We start from the raw sequence: 22,455 nt of genomic DNA on the forward strand, positions 1-22,455 counted from the left end.
ACTAAGAGAAGTGGAGCTGCCAAGTAAGTGAGGTGTTCAGTTTATTATTCCTGGGTTCGTGTGGTTGCTCATTCAGGAGTAGTAGGTGGATGAAAACGGATTGGCCTCATGATAAGAAGACAGTGAACAAACCTAGGTGAGTCCACCTCGATATATCGGCTTAACTAATTCTCGTCCCCTCACATTGACGCCTTAGAGCCGGTGAGGGAAAAGGGGAATTACTGACCCATTGATTGGAGAGTCGACCAGGACATATTTCCCGATTTAAGTCCTGCGGGTAAGCGGAAGTTGACAACCCATATCGTGACAATGGCAGATCTTCACCCACCCTAGCTACCAAGTCATGGGCAGCTGGAGACGGTATTATGTGCATTAAGACGCACTGTAACGTCACAATCAGTAAAGTAAAGCTCACTTTCAAACATTAACTTGGTTGTTTTTATTCCAGCGCACTCCAGAGAGCCAGCTCTTTGTATACTGTACAAGCAATTTAAAAATCAATTTTCCATATTTTGTCCCCTCTGAGCAGCTTAGTTCAAGTCATATATTTCACACATGCTCCGTATGAGTAATCTTTTTCCAATATCATGTAACTCTCCGGGACACAGGTACAATGTGTGACCTAATTTCTGCAGGACGCTATTCATGGGTGTTCCCTGGGGAGCAACATAATGAAGGTTAAATTTCTATTGCGGGAGCTACTTTGGAAGTATACAGTATAGTTATCTAAAAATAATAATAATAATAATAATCCACAGCATTAGGTATACATGTTAAAAAACAAGCTGGCACTGTTACGTAAGCTTGAGAAAAATCACTTGACAGACAAAGGAATGTAAATTGATTTACTTTCAAGCAGCATTAAAGTAAATAATACATACAGAATGAATCTGTGGCTTGTAGTTTACAAAGACGGAGATGGATTATCGGCGACTGTAAGGGCCGCTGCTATTGGTGAGTGGTTTTAGTTGTCATGGTTTTTCATCCCTACAGATGGTTACCGTGGCGATGATAACTGCTGAGAGCATCACTACTTATAAAAACAGAAATATTCCTTCTCTGAAAAAAGGCTCGTCCAAACTGTGCCAACACATGACTATTTATTTTCTTTTTTATCATACCCATGAAGTAACCGGGATCAGTGCAGCAGGTATAAGCCCCAATCTGGGAAGAGAACAGTCCCATCTGTCAAACCAAAGCTCTGCGGGACCTCTCACATTCACAACAACACATCCCGTCCCCTCGGAAAGAACTTTCCAAATAAAATGCATTACGGTGGTTTGCCTACCTGGTAACTAAGTCCCTTGCTGTAGTCCACCGAGAGCATTTTTGGGTCCCTTGCGATGCGACGGGATGGTCGCTAACCTCCCCTTGCTCTGCAGGCAGTGGCAGGATGAGAGGGTCAGAAGGGTTATGTGTCCCACTCGGAAAGATGACGTAGCTCACCTCGATGCCAGCCCAGAATACAAGGTGGCAAGCTCACACAAAAAAAAAAAAAAAAAAAGCCCAGTGAAGAAATGGAGCTCAGCTCAGCTCTGATTCAGTCGTGTCTCCTCTCATCCAGGGTCAAATGTTTGTGACTCGCATCCAACCGCCAATCCGCCCAGCACCCCCCCACCCCCCCCCCCCACCCCCACCCTTCAACAGGGATTAGCGCTGTGACATCACTGATTCTACCATGATTTGAGCACAGCTTGTCTCTCTCCGAGCCTGGCAGATTTGTTACCTCAAGTCTTGGGTCAGGGACCGTCACAGTTGGCGTCCCAAAGTTTACAGTGAAGAAAAAGAACAACAATCGGGGCAATGATGTCAGACTTACATCAGTCTGTTCAGGCAAAATTCCTCTAAACTCAAGCCAAGCAAAGTTCACGACCAGCACCAATCAATACTCAGAACATGCCGAACCATAAATAAACCAGTTTCACCCAAAAATAACTACTTCAGTGTTTCGCTTTTGCTACCTTCACAAACATCAATGTCAATGCCATTGTGAGCCTGAAGCTCTAATTTTAGTGGTTAAAGCCGTAGGCAGCATCTTATTTTGAAATTAGTTGGTCAGAACCATCAAAAAAGCCCAAAACGGGTCACAATACTGCCTACAGGCTACAATAATGTTGGTACTGCCTGACTACCTTGCATTTTGCATTAGAACATTAGCGATAGCATTGGCAGCTAACATGATGACGCTATTTGTTTGCTAGTTGCGCAGCACAAAGCAGCATAAAATAAAGCAGCACAAACACAAAATGTAACAATACCAGCGTTTGTGAAACACAAAATGTAACAATACCAGCGTTTGTTGATGACATCAATTATTACAATTTTGTGAACAGTATCCTCGTTCTCATGAAAATATGTTCTGTCTAGTCTAAAGTCGAAACAAGTAGGCAAATGTTTTGTATGTGTGCAGGAACCACAAATGCTAACATCCAACAGCAATGGTCAGAGTTGTTTATAGATTTTGATAATAGAATATTACAACAAAACAAAAAGACAACAGCTTGATTTTTTAATGTGATTTAAATTGAATCTGAGACGTCTCTGTTTCTCTGTTCATTTTAAGATTCAATACATTTTAACAGTCACATACTAAGCCCTCCATACTTTAGGCATCTGGTGTCTTTTTATTGGCCTGTTAAGTAACAGTGGTCTGCTGGCCATCTTTTACTTACTGTCTCGCACACAAATGAAAAACTAAAGGAGTCCTTTGCCCCCAAATTGTAGGGCGATGCATTTCCATTTGGTGAAGCACTGCAGCTGCTGATCACATGTTCCCTGCCTGGACTCAGCCCCCACGTCTTATTAATCACCTTTTGATTGTTTATTAAAGAACTTGCACACTGCCAGCTTCTCACCTGTGTCTGCACCTGGGTCCCTGTCCAATACACTCAAACCTTAACATTTGCGCTAAGAGATGCCTCTTTAACAAGTAGTTAATACTGATTTGTTTAACACTTGATTATTTTTGTTTTAAACTTGTATTTACAGTAATTTGTAACCACAAACAGATGTTTGTGACTTTGTGAGTCCTCTCTGTGACAAATGCTACATAAGATCAAACGTATTTACTTACTTAAATCAGGTTAAAATGGGTAAGAGTAAAATACAACTATTTTAACATTAACGTATCTCACAGTATCCACACAAATATAAATATTCTTGATGTCCTGCCTGATCATTGTTATGAAGCTGCATTTTGTATAGCTCCTAATCATTAAACTTAAAAGGGAATCCAAGCCAATATGTGGTAAATGCAAACGGTGTTACTTAAATTGACTGAGGAAATAGTGTACTTACCACATTTTTAGTTTCTTGTGTGCTTTGTTCCTGCAAGCAAAGGACATCAGTCAGCATGACAAAAAGAAAACCCGTGCTTCACACATACAGTGCTTTACCGGTGCATTAGACCGACACCCTGTGGGGGGAAAAAAATGTGCCACAGGCTATTAAACTACGTGGAATTTATTAAAATGTACAACACGTGAGAATTGGAAAATGCAATTTAAAATTCCCCTTAAAGAAAAATAAAGCTGAAATGCAGTCCTATACATTTGAAGAAATTGTAACAAAACATTTAACATATAGCAAACTGAGATGAGAAATTGCTAATGGCGAATAACAAGGGTTGTTGGCCCATGTTCAGGTACCATCTTCCTAAAATAACATAATCATGATTTTTCATGGTTCTGTGCACCTGAATAAAGTTCCTGTGCCTGAAGTCCCACGGCATTATGCTCCCGCCATCTCGCTCTAATGTGGGAACAGCATTTTGAAGATTGAAAGTTCTCCAAAGAACTATTCAAATTTGGATTCATTACAACAAAGTAACAATTTCCAAACTCATCCCCTTGTTTCAGATTTTCAATGTTTTTTTGTGTAGAATGGTAAAAGCTAAGTCCACCACGATGACGAGCCCTCACCTCACAACAGTGTTGCAGGAAATATCAAGTCCCTTTGGCTAAAAAACATTAAGTCCAGTTGAGAACCAATCATTGCGGCAGTGATCATTGGTAACACAATTCAGTAGTAATTACGATCAGTTGTGGTTTCAAACCTAACTGACAGAACAGGCACACAATACAATAAGGTTGTTTTTTTTAATATAATCATCTGGATTTATTAATTTCATGACTAAGATGTATAACTGCAGTCATTTACTTATATTCCGCAACAGACAGAAATAGCGGTTGAATGGGATGATTGATTACTTTCTGACTGGTCAGAGAAGCCAAGCTGGAATTTGAGGATAAAAGGGTAAATTCATCTTGAAATTCCTCCTTTCAGCTAAAAACTGTAACACATTAAAACTTTAAGGAAATTAAATAAGTCCACATTAAGGTTCATGGAGTGTCTCATGCAGTCTCCTGGAAAGAGACAATTGTTTACAACAACCGAAACTTGGCCTTTTATTTTTTATATTTTGATTTTTTTTAAGGGGGCTGTCTTGTCTCATGAAAATGATCGGCGGTACACCCGGGTACGGTTTTTATTACCATGATGACTGCAGGGCAGAACTAAGCAGAGTCAAGCAGTGACTAGTGACGAGTGTGGAATAACAAAGTCACCACCTCCAAAGACAATAAAAGCGCACACTACACGTCATAGTTAATTGAAAAGTTAAATTTACACTTTTTAAATTTGATTGTTGATTGATTTGAAAGATATGAGCTGTATGAACTGAATGTGGTTGGTAAATATCAGTGTTTGTATTTAGGTCAGCTGTGGCATAAACCTAAATTGCGTGGTGGTCAAACAAATCTGTTCAGCACTGAATATAGTCGACATTGATGCAATCAGAAACTTTCCTCATACCTCCGTTAATGTAAACATTGTTTTACTCTCAATCCTGAACCGTTTAAGCAGTAATGCACTTGACTGGTCTGAAAGTAACACATCTTTGTTCATCTATCTATGATAGCAACGTATCATGGCAGGCAGAAGGTACACAATTAACCTATGCGTCCATCATGTTTGATATTAAACTATTCTTCTGTGTAATACATGCCTCGGCTCACAGTGGTTGGGAAATGCTGCTGTACATCACATTGCATCACATCAATACTCGCATCCCGGAGATTATCATTCGACTACTGCTCCACATTGACATGACATCCTGCTGACGCTATGACAACACATGGAAGAACACGGAGAACAAGCACTCCATGCAAATAAAAAATGTTTTTTAAGAAAATCGAGTCAACATCTCCTATCTCTCTTGAGGGGAGGCTATTTTTCCCTCTATCTCCCGAGCACCTGAATACTGATGAGATGATGCTTTCGTCAGGGTTCACAGTTAAATCAGACATTCTTGTTTGGATTCTTCAGTTCGCTATATGGAAGTGGGCCTCTGATTTAGCGGGCAGGTGCTCAATCTGACTATGCATCACATAAAGAAGATGAATCCTAAAATGATGATGGATGTTGGACAATTTAGCACCGGCCTCCTTGGTAGTTGAAAGTATGCGTTGTAAAATCAAGTGAAAGATGCCTCATCCTAGCTCACAGGTTGCATAAGCTGCAGGTAGTAGAGGGCGCGTGAAGTACACTCACTGGGCATCGAGTCCAAATGCACACATATATTCATATTTCTATAAACTGCTCTCTCTAGACTGACGCTAACAGCATCCATTTAACAATATATTAATTATTGTGGTGTACTAGTGTAGAAGTGAACTGCATCTTGGGATGTGTGTCTCTATTTTGACTATCGGAGAGGCAAAATAGACAGTTCTCACCTGTACAGTACAACCACAATTAAAATATTGTTGATCATTCCAAACAGAGCAGCTTTTGCCTTTAATGACATTGAATATGATATGCGACTAATGAATTGGCCTGTAACTGTAAATTCCAATTACCCATTATAGTACATCACTATCTTCATTCATGCTATGCAAGCATTGTGATAATAGTCAGGGAAGCTTCTTGTGATTTATTCTAAAGACAAATAGCCAAAGGTAGACATTTCACACGCGAATGAAGACAAAACTCATTTGACTCACCGCTGGCAACAGAGGCTCCATTTGAGCACCCTGGTCGGTAATGTCCATCTTTTCCTCCTCCTCCGCTTCCAAATGCGTTGCTCTTCTTCAGTTGAGACGCTGGGTTGACGATGAGCAGAGTGGATAATATGGCTTTCTCAGCCCTTCATTCGCGGTACAGTATATTTACCGGTTCGGGCTTTCTCAAATGGAGGTGGCAAAGCATGCCCTACATATTTTACGCATGGAGGAGGGAGGTTGCGCCTGCCCACACAAACGTGGGGAGGGGGATCGTGCTAGAGAGCCTCGGTAAGAAATCATTGTAACACTGATCAGCGCACATTTCCATAATATGTTAATAAATACAGTACAGCAAAAAGAGTGACTGGTGCATTGACCTTATGTTTTTAATACACGCCCGCGAACACGCGAAGATTTCCTGCTTCGGTGGTGGCGGTATGTGACATTCATTTATAAATATATCTCCTATAAGCTGTAATATGAAGGAAATAAAGTCACAACAGAATGTGATCGTGTCCACATTTCAGTCTATGCGGCACGCGATCAAGTGCAACCATCGCGCATCATGACGAAGGATGCTGCGGCACGACACTCTTGCACTCTGGCGCCCCCGTCTGGTAAAAACCGGGAAATGTGCATTGCTGCAGGCAACAATCGCAGTACATCATGTAGTCTCTGTGACTGTAGTACTTTGCTAATATGCTTTCAACTCTTTGCACCACGTATCACTAAATAATAACAACACAAACAACTCGCTAAGTAATGGCCAATTTTACAATTCAACAGCATAGTGGACCTAATTGTTTATCAGAAACGCGAGGTTTTACTCCTAAAAATTACATTTAATATTGTTAGCTACTGTAACACTGTACAGTTTGAACATTAAATTCCTCAATATAGGACATTTTTAAATGACTCAATTAAAATTTACTGCACATAAAAGTAATTCAAGACAATTATAAAATCAATCCCTGCGCTCTGCATCCAGAGCTACTCGGATGGAGTCCTCATCCGGTTCAGAACCGCCCTACAAGTCAGACGTCATAACAGACAAGATGGCCGCGAGTTCGGGGCTAAAGTGAGGAAGGAAACCAACACTGGCTGCTTCGAGCTCATAACGAAGAGTTGGTGCGAATATAATTGCTTTAAGACTCCGCTCCTTTGAGTTCCATATGTGCCATGCCGGGGTCGTTGTTATTTGAAGCCGCTTCTAGCAGACAACACTCGGTTGTCTGCTATGATTGGCTAGCTAGGTAGCGAGTTAACGATGCTATCAGTCCAGCGAGGTAATACAGTTACCGAAAAACTTGACTTTTACAAAGTGACAGCGGGCTAAGGGCTGGGTAAAGACTTCCGTTTGGCTGTTGAACATCATGAGAACTCGCTGCCGTCTTATCACATCTTACGGGCGTCGAATTAAAGGGACGAGTTAAGCTTATCGACTGCCTTACTGTTAGCAAACGTCTGTTAGCTTGTCCAATTTTTTATGATGTATTTTATTTTTACGGGAGATTGTGGCATTAATTTAGCTCCACAATAGCTGTCGAACAGCACCCGGTCTTTGTAGTCCCGTGGTAAGGAGTGGTGGACATTAGTTTAGCCAAGGAGCTCTGAGCCAGTCCCACCATGGCCCACCCCCCTGGGATCCTGCCAGGGATGCAGGTAAGACCAACCATTTTTTGCTACCTAATACTAGGTATAGGGGTGTGAATTGCCTAGTACCTGACGATTCGATTCGTATCACGATTCACCGGTCCCGATTCGATTCGATACCGATTAATCCCGATACGAATTTATAAGTCGATTGTTGCGATTTTTTTTCATTTAAATTTAGAAAATACTAATCAGTAAGCTTGTAGTGTAAGATTTATATGAAAATGTATTATTTATTTATCTGAAATTTCAGTCTTATAGAGGTTGTAATCTGTTTCATGTTTGAACAGCATTAAAATAAAATATTAAGGCTTAATGTTCCGTTCATATAACATTCTTCCATGCTCAAGGTGTGAATCCTAACCCGAAGTCAGACGTTTTGTTGAATATTTTTCCATTAAAAATGGAAGTTTAAAAATCGATTCACACACACACACACAAAAAAAAAAAAAAAAAAAAAAAAAGGCAATATGATGAGACGTTGAATCGGTAAGACTACCGAATGAACAATTCTGAGTTCTTAAAAAAAAAAAAAAAAAAAAAAAAAAAAAAAATGATTTTTTTTAATCGATTCGAGAATCGCGCGATGTAGTATCGCGATATATCGCCGAATCGATTTTTTTTTAACACCCCTAACTAGGTATGTGTATAAAATTCCTTCTACACTATACATCTTTTAAAGATTATCCTAGTGCTAAAAGTATCATTAATACTGGGAGTCGAGATTTTAGGTGTGACCTTCTTTAGTTGAATCAGTTTCAACAATTGTTTAAACATATTTATCCTATTTTAAACATGCTAATAAAGTTGGAAAGCTCGCGAAACACGGAAACAGACCAGATATGTTAGTGATAGTCAAGGGTGTGACCTCCCCATGGTGCTTATGCCTCTAAACCTCCATTTGTCCTGCTCAGAATGTCAGAGTGGACCCAGAGGAGCTCTTCACCAAGCTGGAGCGCATTGGCAAGGGTTCATTTGGCGAGGTATTCAAAGGCATTGACAATCGAACTCAGAAGGTGGTGGCCATCAAGATCATTGATCTGGAGGAAGCCGAGGATGAGATTGAAGACATTCAGCAGGAGATCACCGTGTTGAGCCAATGTGACAGCCCCTTTGTCACCAAGTACTATGGCTCCTACCTGAAGGTGATGCTTCACCAGCCAATTAGTTTCCTGTTATTGAGGATTGACAGAATGTCTTTATCACCCACATTTCTCTAATTTGTGATTGATTCCTGTGATGTCCCTGAACTGTATAGGATGCCAAGTTATGGATCATAATGGAGTATTTAGGAGGAGGCTCAGCTTTAGATTTGGTGAGTGAGTCTCCCTGATCACTGCTCTTAATTTATTCTTTTAGTGGTGAAAAAAAGAAAAAGAAAAAAAAAAACTATGCCAAAACTACATAAATCAATACATTTTGTGATGATCAAAACAGCATCATGTGGATATTCTATTCCAGACAAATTGTTGTTTTCTTTTTACAAGATGGAACCAGGTGCTCTGGATGAGACTCAAATTGCCACCATTTTGAGAGAGATTCTCAAGGGGCTGGAGTATCTGCACTCTGAGAAGAAGATCCACCGGGATATCAAAGGTATGTTTTCACACAGTTTTGTCATATACAGTGTCCCCGAATGCATGCATTGGAAGAGACTCAAATTTGTGGCAGAAGTACATCCTAAATGAAACAGCTTGATTTTGCACAGCTCTGTTTTATGTACATTTCATTTGCGCTGTATGCGTCTATTAGAAATTACAGGCACGTTTTGTTTTGTTTTTTGTTACTTTATTTATCATGCTTTGGTTATTGCTATTTACAATTTCTAATATCCACAATTTTACAGGGTGGCAGACTTTATTATTGACATTCAAATAAAACATGTTTCGGTGGTTTTCTTTGTTTAAATTATTTGTGCTAATTATAATGGTGATAATTGTTGTCACTTTAATCTTGCATGTTAATTCTGTTTTAACACCGCCCACCCCAGCTGCCAACGTGCTGCTTTCTGAGCAAGGCGAGGTGAAGCTGGCAGATTTCGGTGTGGCCGGCCAGCTCACTGATACCCAGATCAAGCGCAACACTTTTGTGGGTACACCTTTCTGGATGGCTCCTGAGGTCATAAAACAGTCTGCATATGATTCTAAGGTAAGTGAAACACAAAGGAGGTGTCACATTGGAACCTTCAAGGTTGAACACAATCTTTTTTTACAGGACCATGGTCAACCTATATTTCAAAACCATTTTGTTCATATGAAATTGAGTTGAATCCATTACAGGGTCAAACTGTTTGTGTTCTAAAACCAGTTTCAACTGAAAAGGCAACATTACAAGTAACATGTTAACATTCTTATTGGTAAAAAAGTGTAAAAGCATAAGATAAAGGGATCGTTCGGCTTTATTAACATGAATCTCAATTTGATCCTCACCTCCCGTGTGTGCGATCAGCACTGACTTACCCCCGACAGCGTTCTGTGACACGCGTTCTGGTTCGGCGTTGGATGAGAGGAAAATAGTCCAGCAAGCTGGCTGGGGTCTCGAAAATAAAGCGTTTTTCTTCTAAAAACTATTTGTTTTCAAAAGCGTGATACATTTCCATCACAATACTCTTTTCTGAATAAAGTCAGACGCCATTACCGCCAGCCACTACTTTTCTGTTCGTTCGTTCGTATCACTGCGCGGCGCCCTGTAGAACGCTAACCGACGCACTACAGCCAGCTAGTTGATACTTCCGCCTGAAGTTTTTTGCCTTTTCGGCGGAAGTATCAGCTAGCTGGCTGCAGTGCGTCGGTTAGCGTTCTACAGGGCGCCGCGCAGTGATACGAACTAACCGAAAAGTAGTGGCTGGTGGTAATGGCGTCTGATTTTATTCAGAAAAGAGTATTGTGATGGAAATGTATCACGCTTTTGAAAACAAATAGTTTTTAGAAGAAAAACGCTTTATTTCCGAGACCCCAGCTAACTTGTTGGACTATTTTCCTCTCGTCCAACGCCGAACCAGAACTCGTGTCACAGAACGCTGTCGGGGGTAAGTCAGTGCTGATCGCACACACGGGAGGTGAGGATCAAATTGAGATTCATGTTAAAAAAGCCGAACGATCCCTTGAACCATTAACCATGAAGTTAACCATTGCACTTTTTTTTTTTTTTTTTTTTTAATAGAACATAGCTAATAGTTCGTGTACCTGCATATGTTTGTGCTCTTTATGTAACATCCTACTTCTTCTAATGTACCATGTTAGCGGAAGAGTAGCTACCATTGACGACCAGTTGATAATTGTCTGCTTGACAGCGAACAGCAGCATGATGGAAAAATTCCAGTTACGTTCCAACAGGAAGTAGACAGTCCTTGTATGTTTGATGCTGGATGGGGCAGGGCGGTAAACTTCTCCTGAAGATGCAGAGAAAGATCCAAATCTCAATTGGAAGTGGCAGAAGCTTTATATGTAGAGTTACAGTATCATTTAATCAAAAACCTAGTAAAATGACAGTGTATGATATGTAAACGTTGACTGCACTTCTTAACTTATCATATAGACCATGGTTCACCAATTCCGGTCCCTCGAGCTCCGGCATCCTGCTAGTTTTAGATGTTTCCGCCTACCAATACACCTGATACTTAGGCGGAAACATCTAAAACCTGCAGGACTCCGGACCTCGAGGACTGGAACTGCTGAACCCTGATACAGACAAATAGATAATTAAAACATACATGTATAAAAATTTTAATTTACTGATCTCCAGCCAGCAACATGACGCATTCGTTTTTGTACAATTTCTGAGGCTTATTGTGTTACAAGTCTTTTTTTTTTCTTCTTTTTTTTCTTTTTTCTTTTTTAACCTTTGGGATGTTCCAATTGTGCGATTACACATATTTTGAGCTAATTCAAGAATAATGTGTGGCAACATCTCATTTCAGGCAGATATCTGGTCTCTGGGCATCACAGCCATTGAACTGGCGAAAGGCGAACCGCCACACTCGGACCTCCATCCCATGAAAGTTTTATTTCTGATCCCAAAGAACAACCCTCCAACTCTGGAGGGAAACTACAGTAAGCCGCTCAAGGAGTTTGTTGAGGCTTGCCTTAACAAGGAACCCAGTTTTGTAGGTATTTCCATCCGGCCATTATGTTTTTCTTCAGCCGTACATTTAAAACGGCTTTTGTGCTCTTCATTTCTGTAGAGGCCGACTGCCAAGGAGCTGCTGAAGCATAAGCTGATTGTTCGCCACGCTAAAAAGACATCCTACTTGACCGAGCTGGTGGACAAGTACAAACGGTGGAAGGCAGAGCAATCAAGAACTACGGAGTCCAGTTCTGATGAGTCAGACTCGTAAGTGTTTATTGCTGTATTCGTTTTTACCATGGAGGAAAGTAACAAAGAACGTTTTAAAAAAAATAAAATAAAAAATAAAAAAAGGGGGAGATAATTGGTCATGGTTGAGGTTTTAATTGATCAAGATCTCGGGGACTACTTGTAAGGGCAGAAAAAAGCCCAGCAGCATTCTGAATCGTCAACCAGGGCAAATTAACAGTGATGGCAAAAAATTCTATCCCCCATCCATGACTTTTTTTTTAAAAGAATTGTTAAATGTCGTTGGCTACAAAAAAATTTTTTGGTAAATGTGTCATCTTGTGCTAGCCTAAAATCCACAAGCTTCTGGCATTTAAAATTTTCCATCTAATCTGAAAAAGACAATGTGGTTTTCCCCTATTGTTATTAGATAATTTAGCATTTTTCGTTACCTACTGTAGTTCACGTTAATAAGGTTATAAAGAACCACTCTGTAAGTTTAAATAAACAAGGAGGAATTCATTTATTCATATTATGTTCATAAACCCTAACCCCCAGTTATCACAATGGGCATTGTGTATATAATTGACAGTAAAGTAATAATCTTTCACTCATTTTTGTGCATAAGTTTCATTTCAGACCCCCCCCCCCCCCCCCCTTTCTCTTTTTTTTTTTTTTCTGTGATTGTGCAGTGTTGCGTCGCATAAACCTGACTAGTTGTTTTATATGTACGTTAGGGAGCAAGATGGACAGGCATCGGGCGGGAACGACTTTGGCAGTGACAACTGGATCTTTACCATCCGGGAGAAGGACCCAAAGAAGCTACAAAACGGCGAGGGACAGTCGGGGGCAACTGAGCAGGTGCTATACCAATTAGTTCCACCTGCCAAATCAATTGCTTATTATAGAGCAGGGTGAGGGGACTCCGGTCGGTCCTCAAGAGTCACTGTCCTGCCTGTTTTACATGTCTCCCTTCAACACACCTGATTAAAATGATCACGATCGTTCTCCTCTCACCTTCTATAATTCCATGCAGACTAAAGACATTCCAAAGAGGCCTTACTCACAGAGCCTGTCCACAGTCATCACTCCTGCTTTAGCCGAGGTAACAATTCAGACCCAAAATCCACAACAGAAATATCAAGAGCGCTTTGCGTCAGTATGGAAGAATTTTCAACATTCCCAGCTCAAGGCCAGGCGTGAGCAAGTGAACCGGAACCCCGTGGTCCTGGATGACTTGAAAGAGGCCATCTTGCAGGCTGAGGAAGCCTACCCTGGTATTACGGATTCCCTGGTGACACACATGATCCACAGGCTTCAGAGGTATCACCAACCTCCTGTTGTTTTGATTTTGATTGACATGTCTTTAGTATTTTTTTATTTTTATTTTTTGCAGTTTCTCCACAAGCAGGTCACCCTCTTTCCCATAGTGAGTGGTTCTCTGCTAACCATCCACGGAACTATCTCTCTACCCTCCCACATGCACCCCCCTGTGCCATTGACCCGTTGACTCAGTAGCAGCTGATCTCCATCAACATCTATTCTACCGGGACTTGTGCTGACCTTGTCGCTATGTGGCATTTTGCTCAGCCAAGAGCTTTGGCTCTTAAAACCCCCAAGGGAAGACTTCAATCCACCCCTTCCCTCCATTTGAACCCAAGCTAGAGGCATATTCAACCAGAACCTTTTGACAAAGCATGCATGGTGTTAGAGTCTCTTTGCACCAATATGCCTAAAGTAAACAGCAGTGTTCTTCATTGGGTAAAACTCAGGTAAAGTGCTTTAAGTTGACTGTCAAGCGGGTGGGGTTGTCCGTGTGCAGGAGCTGAATCACTGTGTACAAAATGCCCCCACACATTTTGTAGATGCTTCTACTGAAAAGGAACAGAATGAGCAGAAAATAAGTTTGTTTTTTTTTTTGGGGGGGGGGGGGGGGGGGGGGGTTCTTTCATAAGTCTGATACGGTGCCCCAGAAATAACTATGGCTAGTAAATTAAAATATCATGTTTATGAAATCTTCATTTCTAGCCATGAAATAGATAACATGCGCATGAAATGTGACCTCAAATTATGACCTTGAAATATTATGTCTCCAGAAAATAGGTATAACCTTAACCTGCACACAAAAATCCCATTTCTGACCTCAAAATACTCATTTGTGGCCACAAAATAGGTACCACATGCACACAAAATACTAATTTAGTGGATGTAATATTCCTAAGAACAACTTGGACATCTGGGTAAGTAGATGGAGCACAATAAGGGTTTGCTGCTTTTTTTTTTTTTTTTTTTTTTTTTTTTTAATGCCTCTCATTAATAATGATGCCTTGCAATTCCAGACTTTTCAGGACCTCTTTGTATTTGATCCCCTAGTGGTCACAACTGACTTTTATGCGCACGGAATTTTCTACATTATGGCCAAAATTTCACCCCCCAAATGTCTTGTCCGGGGCTCCATATTGAGTATAGCTTATCAGTGTTTTCCCTGTCTACGTTCCAAGTTCCATTTCAATGGCCTGCATAGTGCAACTACCGGTATGTTTAAAAGGATGGAGTGGATTTATGGGACACCACAGCCAAGCAATGCCACTCATCAGGCCCTTCTCACACGACAAGTGCCATCCATGGTTTTCTTTTTCTTTTTTTAAACTGTTAGTTTCCATTTAAGATTTTTTTGTTAACTACATGAAAGTGTGGCACTTAATGAAAGAGAACTGAAAGCAAACATTTTTTACAGTTGCTAACAGCCATGTGTTGCTATGTTTACTTAAGAGCTCCAGAATCTACTGTGCTAATGCAGCAATAATGTTGATAAGTTGTATCACTTGTCAACACAGGTAAGAAGCAAATTAAGAAATATATGGTATTTTTATAACTGCAGTTATGGAAATATGGAATGCTTATCAGAAATTAATATAAATATATATATATATATATATATATATATATATATATATATATATATATATATACATACACACACACAAAAAATCACTTTAAGGAAATAATTGTGTACATTTGTTTATCATAGCTGGCAGTTTATAGTACTGTATATAATATTTGCTCGGGCCATTTGAAAAGTTAAATGTACGCTTTTAAAGTGGCATAAGAAATAAAAATGCTACTGCTGATTATCTGATTCCACGTGTAATTTGTGCAGAACACAGTGCTACATCATTTATTTGTCTATAATATTATACATAAACAATCACACAGAACCATTTTCTAATCTATACTGTTTATCCTGATGGAACCAGCAAGGTGAGATAGCGCCTAATGCCAGCCGACTGGGCAAAAGGCGGGACACACCCTAGACTGGTCGCCAGTCAATTGAAGGGTGTATAGACGAACAAGCATTCACATTCAAGCCAATGGGAAATTTAAACCAGTTGTACTCCCAACGGTGGCGCACACACACTACACGCTGCACAAAGTTGCATATGGGCTCCCTCTAGTGATAGACAAAATATTTCGGAAAATGTAAATAAATACTTTTGCATGTAATTAAGTATTTTTTTTACACCTCAATTATTTAGGCGCAGTGTTCATGTTCAAACTGTACATAATGTACACTTTTTCGGATTAGTACCTTGCCCTCTATTTGCTTTTTGATAAATACATTTTTTCCACATTAACCAGTTTCAGCAATTTACTGGGAAGCCAATGTTTTGAGTAGCGACGGCATTAAGTGTGTGCACTTTAATTTGAAGACCAAAATCAGAAGATGATAGCACTTCGTCTTACGTTGAATCAAGAAGCAGAACCAAATCACTTCTTCCAAGTGTAGCTGTAGTTGTTCATGGTGATCTGTGTGAGCGCCGTCTTGCCCAGGCAGGATGGTTGCATTAGATGCTGGATGGAGGCTGGATTGAGACCAAATGTAGAGATGTCCACTGACCCACTCGCACCCTATACCAAATAATGCAAAAGACATTAGGAAACTGCGCATTTGAGGTGTTTTTTTGTTTTGTTTTTTTCCCCCTGGGCACTTTACCTGTTGCTTGGTCCCGTGAATGTTCAGGATGGCTGTGGGCGTGTGTGTGTAAAGAGTGGCTGAGAAGTTTCCTTTCTGTGCGGGCCGAAGCAGGGTTGTGATGGCGTGCAGCGAGGATGGCAGGATGGGTCCTTGAGGACAAAAAAAAAAAAATGGCCACAGCTCCTGGCTTGGGGCTTCTCCCGTGTCCGCTACGTACCTGTTATCTCCATACTGCTCATGTTCTGGTAGTCAGAACCAACCTGGCTCTTCACATTCACACAGCGGGCCTGAAAGGATCACAACACACTCGGCCCATCAACCAGAGTAGCAGGTTGTGGTGTCATTTGAAGTCTTTTACGTTCATTGGTGGGAGCTGTGCTTTGATACTGTACTTATCTTTAGTATGGACTGAAAAATCTACTGCAGTTGAATCACTGTACATTTACCAGTTGTTTTTTGTTTTGTTTTATAAACAAGTATCTACTATCTAGACTTCTACTTTTAAGGAGACTACTGTACTTAAGTTTACAGCAATTACCATATCTGACTATTTAGAAACAAAACTTGCACAAAGTCAGACCTCTTAATTATATTTTTTCAATGCAGAGCATATTATATCTTTACTTGTACTTAAGTACATAGTGATGTTGCTACTTTTGCACTGTGCGGTTACCTTTAGCGAATGCATTGCAGCGCCTCTAAAAGCAACGGGGGCCAGTAACGTCGGCGGTAGCCCCGCCTGAGACCCGGCTGCCGCCACCACGCTCTTACAGTTGATGAGGAAGTTGATGAGCGTGAACGTGTGCGGGCCCTCAACGTACACTACCGACTCCGGCTTGCGGTCCACGCTCACCGCTTTGCCCTCCTTGAGACTGCACGTAAACTATTAAGGACGAGAACACGTGACAGGGAAACGGGGTGCCACAATAAGAATCTTTACAATGTATAATTCTATTGAATAATCAGAATTTGATTTTGTGTTCAAGTGTATTGTAAAAAAATTGTTTTGTCAATTACTGTTAAACAACCAATTATTGTTTATTTGTTCTTGTTTAGTTTTAGTTATTGGAAAAAAAAAATCAGCTAAGCAACAATTAAGCAATATCATACAAGATTAATTGATGTATTCACCAAACTGTAAAATTGATTCAGTTACTGGTCCAATCATTGTTTTACAAAGTAAAAGCATATTTTTACAAATGAATTATTTTGATTCAACTCAAAGATAATCAATGTGCTTTCATGAAGCACTACAGAAACCAGAGAATCTACATTAAATATGGATCTAAACAATTACCGTACTTGGTTTTTAAAATACTGTAGTTGTCGATTCATTTTGACACCAAGAGGATACAGTTGGATGCTGATGCTGTCTGGCTTCTTGATCTTGTCCTGGACTCCCATCTCCTTCAGCCATGAGAGGCTGCTGCCTCCACTCTCGTCGTCATCATCAGTTTCACGGTCATCCGAGCAGCACTCGTTCTCTTCGTGATCACAACTACTGTGGTAGAAATATTTCCATAGCTATAGATAAACACGGATGGATAAATATAGTAGATACAATAGATATGATCGCTAGCAAGATTCCTTGTTCCAGGTGCCTCCAAAACGCACACAGAGCAAAGCTGACAATTACGGTACTACTATTCACCATGTGGAAAAAACATCAAACACATTTGCGAAGGTCATTTTTTAAACACAGAAATGTATAAAAAATATCTCAAGATTTAATTATTTGTCTTGAGCTTCTGACGACCTCCCACTAATTAGTCTCAGTTATCCCAAAGGGATTACTAATCAATACAGTGAAGCCCCACCACTATTCATGGTTCGGCATTTGCATTTTTAACCTCCTATGGAACACATCCTGAGCTATTTAGCCAAAAACGTAAGTGCTCCAAAGTTTTTGTGCTTCAATTACTTGTCATTTCTCACTATTTACATCAGGGCTTTACTGCACGTGAATCTAATTTTCAAATTGTTGTGAATTCAAAACAAAACACATGAATTTAGTATAGCGACAGTAACAAGAAATTAAACTGAATGTACAATATCACATCTCACTTTTTCTGTTGCCGTTCCTCATCGCAATGATTCTGTTGCTCTCTGCTCGTTGTCCTTTCCTCCACTAGAGGCAGACTGAACTCGATACCTGACCATCAATAATGGTAAGGATTAATCACATAAACACCCAAATGGCATTGGCAATGACTCACCTTCAGCCTTCATGGCCTCCCGTAGGCCTCTGGTCGTGGGAGAAACCAGAGCATTAATGCTGCCCGAGCCTGCGAGTGCAGCGGCCCGGAATAACACTGTGAACTGACCGCACACACAAATGCTTAAATAGAAGAGTACTGAGAAGAAGCAGATGATGTCCCCTGAATTAAAGTTTGAAATCAACACAGTTTGCAAAAGAAAGTGTGGTGGGAAAGCCTAGAGTGAGGAGTTCAGTCAAAGCCAAGTTTTTTCTCTTTGCATTTGTCATTACCTCATGTTTTACAGTACGGTACATTGCTAATTGCTGTATTTGAAAAAAGTGCCTGTTTTGGATTAACTCATTCAAACCCAAAAACATATAAATATGTTTTTTAATACTTTGGCCTTCACTCCCAAAAACGTATTCATACGCTTTTTGTTTTGTTTTTAACGCTAGAGCATACAGAAGGCTTTGATACAACTTTGTACTGACATGAAGAGGTAGCTTAAAGCAATGGTAGTTATTGCAAAAAAACAACCAGCAGGTGGCAGCAGAGTATAAGAGATCAGCCAGGGCCATATTGCAACGAGCACTTTTTGCCAGTGTTTTCAACTGAACAAAACAATATATGAATCTTTATTAATTTATATTTCCTCCATTGTCAATTTGAAATCTCATGTTTTTTGTTTTTTGTTTTTTAAATATAGGACAAATTAAACTCATAAGTCAAGGTAGCACTTGACTGGGCTGTTTTCTGATGTTCTGTATAATGCAGCAGGTTTCTGATGTTCTGTATAATGCAGCAGGGCACAAGATTGTAACACAGCACATCTTGTTTCTTTACTTACAGATATTCTAATCATACATGCATTTTTAGTTTCCATTTGCTCAAACTATGAAGAACATCCGTACCTGAGATGAGCAGACATAGAAGTAAGGACACAGTCTCGCCTTTAGTAGACTGTAGAGTGATGAAAGACTGGCTGACCTGCACAAACATACATAAATTATTTGAACTATGTCAATTTGTGAAACACTCCATGAACCTGACAGTGATTTCCAACCACGGTGTTCTGAGAGATCATCATGTAAGACATCAGAAATGAACCATTTTCACTTAATAAGTCAGAAAATAATTACTTGTACGCTACAAAAAAATAGAGCCCCACCGATTAATAAGCCAATATTAGCTCTTTCAAAAATCGGCAGATTTTTTGTTGTACACATTACACCATAAGACTACCCAACATCAAACATTACCCCACAAAAAAAAAAAAAAAAAAAAAAAAAAAAAAAAATGTCCGATTTTCCTCTATACTGTAAAGTTAAACAAATACTAAAGGACATAGTACATATCGTAAAACAAATGTTCTGCCAGTGATTCAAATCTTAATTGTTTTAAACACAAAGGGACCAAAAAATAAGTTATGTTATTCATTATTTATTTTTGTAATTAATTCGTAATTAATCAACCAATTAATCAACTACCTCATTTTTTTCTGCCAAATAAGGGAATCACCATTAGCCTAAGAAATTCCATATCGGTTGGGCACAAATTTTCTCACTCATAACTCGAATGTACTAAAAAGCATAAAAACTCGTGAGTCGTAACACTAAAAAGTCATGTCAGGGCACTTTTAAGTCAAGGTAAAACTTTGGTGTTATTTTTGTTTGGCAGAGTGCTGTGTGCATCCTTACCAGTCACTCATTAGACCCTGCTGCAGTTCTGCATCTTGTGCCCAGGGGGCGCTCTTGCCAGCAAACCTGCGCTCAGCGTTAATCCTGGGGAACAGCGGCACCCAAGACAGGCTAGGATGCTGCCAATAGATCAGACTCTGCTGGAAGGCACAGCGAAGCTCCGTGCATGACTTTGGATCCTGTAAGGCAAGGCAAGGCAAGGCAAGGCAAGTTTATTTGTATAGCACATTTCATACACTAGGCATCTCAATGTAAGAGGAAAAACAGAAATAAATACAAAAGCTTTGACATGACATGACGATGAGGTCGCTGTACCTGTAGATTGTGCGGCCATGTGCTAAACTGCGCTCGGCAGTGCTGGCTGAGGCCAGATGCTTCCTCCTGAGCTTTGGGCTGCTCAGACCAAGACAGCGACAGCGAGGACGTAAAAAGGAGGCGCGTCTTCAAGCTCCAGTCGGCTGGATACTCTGTGCACGGAGGGGCCGTTACGGAGAGAGGAGAACTGGCCTGTGGGCTCTGGAAGGAGAGACAGCAGAAACAACAGTCTAAATTGTTGGTGCTCCTCGAGAAATTTCAGTTTCAGAGCTTGTTCTGAACACCTGACTGTAGTGTCTCACTCTAAACATTAGGGGCACCATGCATTGCAAAACAAACAAGCATGGTGCCTGCAGGCACTAGTTAGCCCCAAGGACAACATGAGCAGTCTACAGGTCTGTTCGAAATATAGCTAACCAGCAGTGATGGGACACTATGACTTACTAAGAAGAATTAAAACTGGAGAAGAAATGGGGAAAGGATTGTTGTTGTTTTTTTATTTACCCAAATATATAAAAAAACACCGTCCTTTTCTGCTGAGATGACTAATAGGATTATCATTTTTCTTTGAGAGAACTCCATGTGCAGTTAAAACAACCCATTTGTATTATTTTGCCGATATTGTTCAATGTTTTCCAATAAAACAAGATTGGAACACTGGAGGTATATGGTGCTTGTAACGAAAAAAAAAATAGTATCGGCAAAAATCGGGATCGGCAGGTCAGACTTTTTAAAAGATCGGGGATCAGTCGGAATATTGTGATCCGCGCACCCCTAATTTACAAATCTAAAAGTTTAGAGCTGTATTTTTAAAACTGTGATACAGCAATATTTTTGCTCACGGTCACCATTAGAATCAAACATTGGCCCATGCCTAGTAACGAAATAGAATGAAACATTCTGCAAATTTCATGTCATGATTTTGCACTGTTTAGTAAAACCTAGTGGATGGGTGGGACCTTCAACAAGCCCCCCATTTACCTTCAGCAGTGGTGCTTTAACATCTTCCTCGGTTTCCTTAAAGAGAGAGTCATCTTCTGGGAGAGAAAAATCCTTCTGGTATGAGAAAGAAAGATGAAGACGACATTCAACGTACAGCAGACACATACATGTTTACTTCTCAAAATGGCACACAAGTATGCTGTGTGAGAATATGGCATTTCCGTTCATTTTAATGCAGACGGGTGACTTGAGACACGAGTACTTTGTGGTTAAATTAAGACAAGATGGCATGCATGGATGATGGATCATTTTTGTGTGACGTTTGCCTGCGGTATGCCGTGGCGCCGGTGTACATTTTTCAAATGTCAATTATGTTTTGAAATAGAACCGAACCTGTTTGTGGTTTTCTTGTCGTCCCATATCTTCTACTTTTCCCATCAATTCTGACAAAGCCAAGTCGTCCCTGTTGTGAAAATCTCCCTCCCTTGTTGTCGAACTTTCTGCCTTCTGGCCGTCGTCGTCAAATCTGAGACATTTATTCCTCAGGCTGTGTCTGTTCTCAATGTTTGCGAAAGGGTTCCTCCGTTTCACCCCAGCACCCGAGCGTGTGTGGTTGTTGAAAAAAAGAGGCCCGGGCGAGAAGGGTCGGACACAGGACAACGGGGACGAGGCACTTTGCTCGGTAATGCTGGTGTCACCACTCAGGCTAGAAGAGAAAGCTTCGCTGCGGGCTCTTTTCCTTCGCATTCTCATAATTTCCGAAGGACGTTTGAAACTGGGAGAGTAGCCCAAATCTTCGGACATTGTGGAGACAGAAGGTTTGTCCGGTAAATCCAAACTTCCACGATAAAGTCATGTAAACATAAACTACAGGGGAAATAATGCTTTGAAAAGCTGGCGCCTCACTGAGTGACGTAACAAATTTCTTCTTCGTCGGCGTCTTCTACCTCATTTCGTAAACTGGAGGCAAACCCGCGTTCATGTGCATTACCGCCACTTACCGGCCTGGAGTGTAGATTGAGTTCCTAAATTAATGTAAAAGTTATATGGACTATCTATCTGGAATTAAAATTCGTGCTTTTTTTCATTCTTACATTCAACATGTATTTCATTGAATTTCACACCATTTAACTCCAGAGCCAGCTGTTCAGCATTCGCACGTAATTCTAACAGAAATTTTCTTTTCCAGTTCATTGATTGATACAGTATAATTGTTTTCCTCTATTTTTCATCTCAAATAATAAATCTAATTACATCTCTAATGCATCCATGATTGCTAGGATGGCCATATCATATAGAATATGTCACTGAGAATTTCTGAATTTAGTTCCGTCCAAGGTCAATAAGGTCTCCCAAATACAGTAGCCTATCTGTAAAAA

At 40.3% G+C, this 22,455-nt stretch overlaps 3 protein-coding genes across 5 annotated transcripts in view; 1 reads left to right on the forward strand and 2 right to left on the reverse strand.

Annotated features, from left to right (window-relative positions):
• The window catches only part of LOC144014100 (sodium-driven chloride bicarbonate exchanger-like), a 61,551-nt gene extending 55,029 nt beyond the window's left edge, over window positions 1–6,522 (reverse strand). The window contains exons 1-2 of the mRNA XM_077513634.1: window positions 6,003–6,522; window positions 3,298–3,327 (exon numbers count right to left, since the gene is read on the reverse strand). Coding sequence (XP_077369760.1) covers window positions 3,298–3,327; window positions 6,003–6,050 — 78 coding nt within the window. The 5' untranslated portion in view covers window positions 6,051–6,522. The remainder of the gene's footprint in view (window positions 1–3,297; window positions 3,328–6,002) is intronic.
• A 287-nt stretch (window positions 6,523–6,809) lies between these two features.
• Window positions 6,810–13,862, forward strand: stk24b (serine/threonine kinase 24b (STE20 homolog, yeast)). The gene is made up of 11 exons (XM_077513638.1): window positions 6,810–7,664; window positions 8,570–8,800; window positions 8,914–8,970; window positions 9,143–9,251; window positions 9,646–9,803; window positions 11,575–11,760; window positions 11,839–11,987; window positions 12,686–12,809; window positions 12,985–13,053; window positions 13,135–13,271; window positions 13,345–13,862. The coding sequence occupies exons 1-11, from the start codon at window positions 7,629–7,631 to the stop codon at window positions 13,376–13,378; spliced, it is 1,290 nt and encodes a 429-aa protein (XP_077369764.1). The 5' UTR covers window positions 6,810–7,628; the 3' UTR covers window positions 13,379–13,862.
• Window positions 10,804–22,008, reverse strand: donson (DNA replication fork stabilization factor DONSON). 3 transcript variants are annotated; one of them, XM_077513637.1, is made up of 13 exons: window positions 21,470–22,008; window positions 21,116–21,190; window positions 20,135–20,335; window positions 19,820–19,998; window positions 19,034–19,109; window positions 18,141–18,243; window positions 17,989–18,076; window positions 17,279–17,422; window positions 16,598–16,796; window positions 16,142–16,211; window positions 15,943–16,073; window positions 15,693–15,857; window positions 10,804–11,046 (listed from the first exon to the last, which is right to left on the reverse strand). In XM_077513637.1, exons 1-12 carry the CDS (start codon window positions 21,878–21,880, stop codon window positions 15,717–15,719), a joined length of 1,818 nt encoding a protein of 605 aa, XP_077369763.1. In that variant the 5' UTR covers window positions 21,881–22,008; the 3' UTR covers window positions 10,804–11,046; window positions 15,693–15,716. The 3 variants fall into 3 exon arrangements, with proteins under 3 accessions (XP_077369763.1, XP_077369761.1, XP_077369762.1); XM_077513635.1 differs by having other exon boundaries at window positions 17,279–17,425; XM_077513636.1 differs by lacking the exon at window positions 10,804–11,046 and having other exon boundaries at window positions 15,088–15,857; window positions 17,279–17,425.
• Between the last annotated feature and the right edge of the window lie 447 nt (window positions 22,009–22,455).

The sequence above is a fragment of the Festucalex cinctus genome, chromosome 2, assembly GCF_051991245.1.
Source record: "Festucalex cinctus isolate MCC-2025b chromosome 2, RoL_Fcin_1.0, whole genome shotgun sequence".
NCBI classification, from domain to species: Eukaryota; Metazoa; Chordata; class Actinopteri; order Syngnathiformes; family Syngnathidae; genus Festucalex; species Festucalex cinctus.